General features: G+C 34.8%; 1 protein-coding gene and 1 long non-coding RNA gene across 2 annotated transcripts; one reads left to right on the forward strand and one right to left on the reverse strand.

Annotated features, from left to right (window-relative positions):
- Positions 1 to 247: 247 nt before the first annotated feature.
- On the reverse strand, positions 248 to 1,183 carry LOC127865790 (myosin-6-like). Its single transcript, XM_052405800.1, has one exon. The coding sequence runs from the start codon at positions 1,181 to 1,183 to the stop codon at positions 248 to 250; it is 936 nt and encodes a 311-aa protein (XP_052261760.1).
- A 5,760-nt stretch (positions 1,184 to 6,943) lies between these two features.
- Positions 6,944 to 9,116, forward strand: LOC127873553 (uncharacterized). Its single transcript, XR_008046385.1, has 3 exons — positions 6,944 to 7,386; positions 7,547 to 7,721; positions 8,111 to 9,116. It is a non-coding gene; the product is annotated as an uncharacterized LOC127873553 (long non-coding RNA).
- Positions 9,117 to 9,845: the final 729 nt, after the last annotated feature.

Here is a 9,845-nt window from a genome sequence, read left to right on the forward strand (position 1 = left end):
CACCTGCTTAACAAATAAGTTTAAATAATTTAAGTAGCCCAAACTATGTTATAAATATTTAATTGCTTCTTAATTCTATAGTATTTATCACCGCACTGTCAAAACTAACGTCTCTGCTTCGGGAAGTTTCCTCGTGGTTTCCGTGGTTTGTTTAATTTACCTGTGGTTGCAAGATCCCCCGAAAACAAACACACTGTGTTTCTGATAGTGTATAAAAAAGAAAAGGTTCTGTTAACACTTTGCGTTCTCAGTTTGGCCAGGGAAGGTCCAACCAGAAACGATATTGTTCTGTGTTGACTTTGTGTGTCTGTTCATTGACATCCCTGTAAAAGATGGCTCCCTCACGTGTCCATGTTGATTTGACAATGTCTGACTGCTTCCTTCTTACACTTGCGAAGACTTCCGCGTTGAGCTTGGTCAGATGGTCATTTACGTAGACTGGTTGTGCTTTCTTGCGTAGTAGTTTCGCCGCCTGCATAATTTGGTGTCTTCTCATTCGAGAAACCATCTTTACTATTATAGGCCTTTTTTTCTGTCGCTGAAAAGGACCAATCCGATGACTTATGTCGATGTCAATCTTTGATAAATTCAAATCTGGAATGTGGGCGTTCAGAGTGTTTATCACCTTTTCTGTCGTTTCTATATAATCCTCTCTTTCGCTGTCTTCTATCCCCTCTATCCGTATGTTGTTCCTTCTGCTATATTGCTCAAGTTCATTTATGTGGAGTTGGTTTGCATACTCGTTGTTTTTCAAGGCTTTTTTTAGGCGTTCATTTTCTTCTTTTTGTTCTTGTAGCTCCCCGCGTAAGTCGTCTATTTGTTTGGTCTTCTTGTTGTTTTCAATGTCATTATCAAACAGTTCTCCCTCCATTTTATCTAATCTTTGTATAAATGTACTAAACAGTTCTTCCTTCAGCTGAATGACTATCTCTTTAACTAGATCCTTAAGTTCTTTGCTGTCCTTGGTAATGACGTTTTTCAGTTTTTCATTAATGCTTTTTAGTTCTGTAGCAATTTCTATGTCTGTATCGTCGTCATCGCTTTTAACTTTATTAACGTTCTTCTGTTTCTTTTTCTTTTGCCTTACACTTACTTGCTCACACATGCTATTGTCACTCACGCTGCTCACATTGTCTCTGGTTCTTTTATCACCGGCTTTCACGTCTTTACTGTCCTTTTCCATGTCTGTAGTGTTTTTCTTTTTGAATTATGAATAAAATATTTAGCTTACTGCATAAAAATTGCTTTCTGGTTCAAACTCCGATTGTTGTTCACATAAATCGTTTATATCAGTAACTAAGGCATACTTGTTTTGAGTAGTATATTTTGAATATCAACGTGTGATTGTTTACATAGTTCACCTCGTGAATCACATGAATCGCATGTCCGTGAAATTTACAATGGCGTCGCCCATTCCTCGTGATTACTTTATTTCATTTTTAAAGTTTGACGTTTTCTATCAATATTAATTGCTTTATTGATAAAAGAGAATAAATAAGTTGTTTACCCGCTATTTATGTCCATATATTTCACACTTTTTCTGTCAAACTATTATTCCAAACTGATCCTAAAACACATTTTACACCAGCGATGTAATCCACGTCTTCATGTGTTCAATGTCAAGGCACAATGTGTTTTAGTAATGTCAGTTTCTGACATAAGTTTGTGTATTATTCAATGTATATGTGTTTGATTATTTGTTAATCATGGTCACAAAACTAAATTGTGTCCATGATTCATTGTCTGACTTTAATATAAAGTATTATCTAAGATTTTGTTAGTGTGTTGTTGACTATGAATAATGGACTGACAGAGACAAGATGCCTTCTGACCATGAATCATTGTCAGTAAGGGACAAAACATCCGTTACATGATAAACAACAACATGAACCTGCTGAGAAACTTTTACTTTATTACATGTTAAGTAATAAAAGCTTAAGCATCTTGTTTTTACATCAAAATGTGTAATATTTATCAAACAGACAGTGATTTATTAGATAGAAATTGCTGTTGACCTCCAATCATGGTCAAACAAAGACTATAAACGATGATTAAAATATTACATAATTGCTTACAAAGTTAGAACCAGACACTAGTTATACAACGAATTTCAATGTTTATAAACTTGAATTTGACAATTTTTATGCCCCCCTTCGAAGAAGAGGGGGTATATTGCTTTGCACATGTCGGTCTGTCGGACAGTCTGTCGGTCCGTCCACCAGGTGGTTTCCGATGATAACTCAAGAACGCTTGGGCCTAGGATCATGAAACTTCATAGGTACGTTGATCATGACATGCAGATGACCCCTATTGATTTTGAGGTCACTAGGTCAAAGGTCAAGGTCATGGTGACCTGAAATAGTAAAATGGTTTCCGGATGATAAATCAAGAACGCATACACCTAGGATCATTAAACATCATAGGTAGATTGATCATGACTCGCAGATGACCCCTATTGATTTTGATGTCACTAGGTCAAAGGTCACGGTCACGGTGACCCGAAATAGTAAAATGGTTTCCTGATGATAGCTCAAGAACGCATAAGCCTAGGATCATGAAACTTTATGGTTTGATAGATCATGACTCACAGATGACCCCTATTGCTTTTGAGGTCACTAGGTCAAGATCAAGATCACGGTGACCCGAAATAGTAAAATGATTTTTGGATGATAACTCAAGAATGCATACGCCTAGGATCATGAAACTTCATAGGTAGATTGATCATGACTCGCAGATGGCCCCTATCGACTTTGAGGTCACAAGGTCAAAGGTCAAAGGTCACAGTGGCCCGAAATAGTAAAATGATTTTCGGATGATAACTCAAGAACGCATACTCCTAGGATTATGAAACTTCATAGGTAGATTGATCATGACTGGCTGATGACTCCTATTGATTTTGAGGTCACTAGGTCAAAGGTCAAGGTCACGGTGACCCGAAATAGTAAAATGGTTTTCGGATGATAACTCAAGAACGCATATGCCTAGGATCATGAAACTTCATGGGTAGATTGATCATGACTCGCAGATGACCCCTATTCATTTTGAGGTCACTAGGTCAAAGGTCAAGGTGAACTGAAATAGTAAAATGGGTTTCGGATGATAACTCAAGAACGCATACTCCTAGGATTATGAAACTTCATAGGTAGATTGATCATGACTCGCAGATGACTCTTATTGATTTTGAGGTCACTAGGTCAAAAGTCAAGGTCACGGTGACCCGAAATAGTAAAATGGTTTCCGGATGATAACTCAAGAACGCTTACGCCTAGGATCATGAAACTTCATAGGTACATTGATCATGACTCGCAGATGATCCATATTGATTTTCAGGTCACTAGGTTAAAGGTCAAGGTCACAGTGACCCGAAACAGTAAAATTGTTTCTGGATGATAACTCAAGAACTCTTTTTTGTAGGATCATGACACTTCAAAGGTACATTGATCATGACTCGCAGATTACCCCTATTGATTTTCAGGTCAAAGGTCAAGGTCACAGTGAAAAAAAACGTATTCACACAATGGCTGCCATTACAACGGATAGCCCATATGGGGGGCATGCATGTTTTACAAACAGCCCTTGTTTAAACTAACAATATTTCATGATTCTGAAAACATGTTCTTTTTAACACAGTCAGACCAATGTCCAATGATTGCTGATCATACATGTAGTCATGATCGACCAGAGTCAAAGCCAATGGCACAATCAACCATGGTTAAACATGGTCAAACATGATTCAAGGTTTACATCTCAGCGGGGATCAATTAGCTTATTAAAAAGTAATTTATACAATTTTAAGTTTGATATGTACTGTAGACTTCATATTTGCATATACTTCCTGAATAACTGATTATAAAATAGAATACTCTATCACATAATAATATCAATTCACAAGCTATGGCTTCATTGGATTCTGATGTATATTTAAAATCAAGTTCAAATAATACTGATTTATTGGTATTACTGCCATATAGGATTACATAAGGAGGCTGAATGTGTAACTGTCTTTTCCTTTGCTAATGCACACTTTGGAGAATAAGAGTTACCCTTTAATTTAACATCCATAATTTCACTGCATTCCGGAGGATTCCAGAGATAGCCGATGTACTATCACAGTTGATATCGGAGGTCTGATTTTGATGTTTAGAGTGATCACCCGTCAATAGTAATTTGTGCTAGAATTTGGGGGTTTCAATACTGGTTCCTTGTTTTGTAACGTGAAATATTATATTATATTATATTTTATCATGCTTCCTTATTTAAGAAAAACGCTGATTTTCAAAACAAAACTGATGCAAAGGTGATAAAATCCTGGTAGTTCTATCCGTTTTCTAACTTTGTTGTTTTCCGATGGTACAAACGATGGTACAGGATGAGGAAATACATCAAAGTAAGTAAAATGATTACATTCGCTATGTTGCAATAATAAAAATACACGAAAAATGCTATATACCCTTCGTTCACATATTTAAGGAAATGAATAGTCCAAGAAACCCATACTTATAGCTGAACATACATGTAAGAAATGCAATATTGTACCATAAGATGTTGATTTCTGCCTGACGTTCAATTGAAGGTACGAAACAGATCTTGTATCAGAATCATTTGACCCTGTTTTTTCAAATTAAAAAAGGAATGAAAAGAAAAAAGGGCGATATCATGGTGTCCCTCTGCTCAAAATATGAAACTACGGAAGCCAATTCGGGACATTCCTATCTTTTTATAAATCAAATCAGCCCATGTCTTCTTAGAATTAATCTTATATTATACTGCAAATAATGAATCCTAACATTGGCAGTTATTACCACAGAAGGTACACACCTAAGATGGCCATATGGTATATATATATACACGAATCTTACTGACAATGCCAGCTACAAATGCCACAAGCAAGAGGACGTTCTCTGCGCTTCGGCGAATTAGGACATATCTTATTAAAGGCTCTATAAAGGTGAAGATCCGTAATTTTTTGCCGATTTTACAATATTTTTATCATATTTTATTCATAAAGGTTATCAAAAAACAATATATATATGCTATTGGACACTACAATAAAAAATGAAAAATACAACTTGTTTTGAGCTCAAAATAAAGTGTCCTCCAAGTCAATTGTGTTTACAAACAATCAGTTTATTTACATCGCTGTTTACTCGGAAAAGAGAAAGCGAAAGTGACTCAGGTGACCAAAAATATAACGATGATTTTCAACGTTTTCCGGTATCATTCACAAAGTAGGTCTTTTCTTAATGGTTAAAACGTTTGTAGTGATCTAATAAGTTACTTTCTGCTGGTTAAAAGTTGTTTAAAATAGAATTAAAATTCAATTTTCTTTCGGCTATTTTTAGCATATGTCACCGCTCTGAGGCTACACATCACGTTAGTTGCAAAAATGTAAACATTTCTTCCAATTATGAAACAGTTTAATCTTCCATAATTCTTGACAACATTGTACCTACCCTTGTCAAAAAAATAACCCACTTTCATACCAAAACACACTTAAACCAACATAAAACTGTGTTTTTTCTGAGTTTTTCTCAGCGGAAGTTGGTTTTTGCTATTAAAAGCGAGTTTTATGTGCGCTAAACTGTGCTTAACTGAGTTTAAAGTTGGTTATTTTAAGAAGATGTGTGTTTAAGCGAGTTTTTTCTGTAAGGAGTCAGTTTTTTGTGTGTCAAAAGTGAGCCTTTTTATTTATGAGTTGGTTTATGTGTGTTTAAGTGTGTCTTTTTGTTTTATAAGCGAGTCTTTTACAACAGAAGTTGATCCTTTTTAAACAGAAGTGGGTTTAAGCGAGTTTAAATTGGTCTTTTTGTAAATAATTTGAGAGCTGAAACCAGGCTAAAAGACTCACTTTAACACACTTTTCAATAAGTTGGTATTTTGTTTTCAAATAATACTCATCAATGAAACAATAATTCTTCAACTAGGTCTTTGTTTCATGTTTATAGCCATATATAATACAAGTCAATTGTAAAGGGGCTTTTTTACAGCTTGTTTGCCATTGTCCCTATTGTAAATGTGTGTGCTCCCCATAATTTTTTAGTGAATATTGGATGAAAATGGCTCTTTCAGAACATCACAGGTTCACAGATGGACAACAAGTATCACTGCCAAAAACTATAAAAATGATAAAACTTAGTTTTATACCTGAAAATGAAAGAGTTTGTGTTTTGCTTTGATTTTTTCTTTATATTTGTTTTTATTATAAACAACATCTTATGATTGTATTATGTCTTAAAATTATTTTATTTTTTTTAATTTTAAAACAATCTTATATGATTGTTTATATTTGTTTAAAACAGTATTTACTTGTTAAATCTGCATATTTAAATAATTATGGTATTGGAAACATTATTTTGGAAATAATCTATTAATTTGTGTACATAAGTTATGCAAGATTTTGATATTTTCATATGATAGCATTATATCCATTTTCTTAATTTGCAATAAAATAATAAGATGCCAAACATGACCTGTGTTACATAAACAGTCAACAAAATAACAAGACAATACCTAAAAACACCCCTTTTCACATCACTAACAATAAACAGATAACAATCTGTCAGGCATTCAGAGCTAAACAGGGTACTGATTATGAGGGGCAGATAAGGCTACTGATAGGGTTTGCCCAGACATTAGGCTGGAATGAGGTATAAGACTTTTGATTGGTTCAATTTTTTGCACAGGAAATTATTTGAAAACAACAACTTTTGAAAAACAAGCTAGTTTCAGCAATTGAATTGAGCTAAATTAAATTAACATTAAGACTTATAATTGTTCTGTAAAATGTATTGAAATACTGTCAGCATGAAGTATTGTGTGATGAAAACAATGTGTATTTTACTACAATTTGGAAATCAACAATAAGTTTGTTGGAAAAGAAGTTCAACTGTTTTTTTTTTGGAACACTGAAGAACAGTTTTAACAGGTTTGTATTGTCATTTCTTCATCCTTTTTTTTATTTAGTTTACTGAATTAATTATGATCATTATTATGTTTATGTATTGTCACTGGGAAATGTAAATTGATAAGTTAATGTATTGCAACTTAAAGGAAAAACAACACAATTTGAAGCAAAAATAGATGAACATACACATGACAAAGTGTAAATGTTGTGTACAGTGAATTAATGTGGTTGTGTTTTATGATTATTGTCATCTTTATTGTTATTTATAGATATTTCTGGTTATTACTGAACAGATTTCTTTCCCTCATATTTTAATTTTGAAGGTTAAACTCTTGCCCCAAGAGCAAAAGGGGTAATCATACTACCTGATGTATGGACTTTTACACCAGGCTTTTACCCTGCACGAGCTGGCCAACTTGAGGGGAACTGAAGTGGGCAAACCTCGCCCTGTCCTTGAACAAGAAAGCTGGATTTGTTGAGAGGTAAAACTATACAGGTTATTGCATTTTAAAAGCGTCACAATTCTGACCAATGTGACAAATATTTTTAGAGTTTGTAATGTGATGAAAGTAAATTACAAGCCTTGGAAAATTACCAATTGTAAATATTTTGTCAAAACTCCTTTTCTTTTTTTGGTTCCAGAGTATCATTTAAGCTGAAATCCAGCATGAAACCAGGGAGGTGATGGCCATCGCACAGACCATGTGCCGACTATTCACTTTCCACCAGCTTGTGACTTGCTCCATGAAGGGAGCAACAACTACAACTGGGTCACCAAGACCAAGCCTCCCCGCTGCTGAGAGAAATGCAATCATTGGTACTTTTTCTTCATCATAAAAATTTGAAGTACCAGTTATCCATATAGAAATTCAATACACATTCTACAAACATTTTTCCGATCACTTACTGTTTACAGTCGCATAAATGATCATTTTATTACATCATTTGTGAAAAGGGAGAGTTTTTATAATCCAAGTGACAGTTAACAATAGTTTTTTTTTTATTTATGAAGACAGGGATTGAAAAACTTTGTCCGTGTCTCTAGTCACTGTCTCCAGGACAATCAGTAATAAACTCATTTGTATTGACTTCCTTAATATGCAAATATTTAACCTCTTTTTCTGGCTAGAGTATTTTCTATTTAAGAACAGATTTTGTTGTTTTTTTTGCATGTTTTTAAAATGAATAGTCTATTATATTTTTCAGATGTCATAGCCAAAACCTTTGACAAGCCTCTGGTTGATGTTGAAGAAAAGATGAGAGGTTGTTTAAGGCATCTGCGGCTGATGCACAAGTAGACTGAAGTCTTTGTAAATAAAATGTGCTGTTAAAATGATTATTTAACCATTGTTTTCACTTTGTTATATAGATTTGCACCTGTTTCAACAACATTAACTTATTTTTATGCTCCCGGTAGGGTCTCATATAGCAGTTGAACTGTCCGTCTGTCTGTCTATCCGTCCAAAAACTTTAGCATTGGTCATAACTTTTGCAATATTGAAGAAAGCAACTTGATATTTAGCATGCATGTGTATCTCATTGAGCTGCACATTTTGAGTGGTGCAAGGTCTAGGTCATCCTTCAAGGTCAGAGGTCAAAATCCAATGGAAGAAACAAGGGCTGTTTGTAAAACATGCATGCCCCCCATATGGGCTGTCCGTTGTAGTGGCAGCCATTGTGTGACTACGATTTTTGTCACTGTGACCTTGACCTTTGACCTAGTGACCTGAAAATCAATAGGGGTCATCTGCAAGTCATGATCAATCTACCTATGAAGTTTCATGATCTTAGGCGCACGAGTTCTTGAGTTATCATCCGAAAACCATTTTATTATTTCGGTTAACCATGACCTTGACCTTTGACCTAGTGACCTCAAAATTAATAGGGGTCATCTGCGAGTCATGATCAATCTACCCATGAAGTTTCATGATCCTAGGCGTATGCGTTCTTGAGTTATCATCCGGAAACCGTTTTACTATTTCGGGTCACCGTGACCTTGACCTTTGACCTAGTGACCTCAAAATCAATAGGGGTCATCTGCGAGTCATGATCAATGTACCTATGACGTTTCATGATCCTAGACCCAAGCGTTCTTGAGTTATCATCCGGAAACCACCTGGTGGACGGACGGACCGACCGACCGACATGAGCAAAGCAATATACCCCCTCTTTTGAAGGGGGGCATAATAAGCAAAGAGAGATAATTTCTATACCTGCCAAATGATAAATTTTATTTCAAAGCAGCGCAGTAGGGGGCATTGTGTTTCTGACAAACACATCTCTTGTTTGTATTTATTCCATACAATCTTACTTTTTTCAGTTCTTTCTTTGTGTTCAATGTTATGTTATAACACTATTATATTTTATTATAACAATGCCATGTCTGTCAAAATAGTTTTATCATGCTGTGTATATGGATATATATGTAAAGTTTTATGTTTTATCATTTAAAAAAGTAATTAGAATTTAATTTATGATATTTTTGTTCTTATCATAAAAAAGTTTTTCAGTTTTCAAGTGGGTGAAAAGTGGGTTTTTACTGAGCATTTAACAGGTTTTAAAGCTAGTTTTAACTGCGTTTAATCTGTGAAAAGCATACATTTAGCTCACTTAATGCTCAAATAAAAACCCACTTTTAACTCGCTTAAGAACAGGAAAAACCGACTTGATGTGTAGAAGCGGGTGTAAAAGCCAACATAAAGAAGGAAAACACACTAACTTTTAACCAACTTAAGTTGGTAAAACTCGGTTTTAAAGTGTGTTTTAACTGCGTTTAATCTAAGTTAAGCACACATTTAGCTCACTTAACACTCAAACAAAACCCCACTTTTAACTCGCTTAAGAACAGGAAAAACCGACTTGATGTGTAGAAGCGGGTTTAAAAGCCAACATAGAGAAGGAAAACACACTCACTTTTAACCCACTTAAGTTGGTTTAAGTT

Source organism: Dreissena polymorpha, chromosome 1, assembly GCF_020536995.1.
Source record: "Dreissena polymorpha isolate Duluth1 chromosome 1, UMN_Dpol_1.0, whole genome shotgun sequence".
NCBI lineage: Eukaryota > Metazoa > Mollusca > Bivalvia > Myida > Dreissenidae > Dreissena > Dreissena polymorpha.

Excerpts from the sequence above, each read along its gene's own strand:
- LOC127865790 (XM_052405800.1), bottom strand. The coding sequence starts at position 1,183 with ATGGAAAAGGACAGTAAAGACGTGAAAGCCGGTGATAAAAGAACCAGA.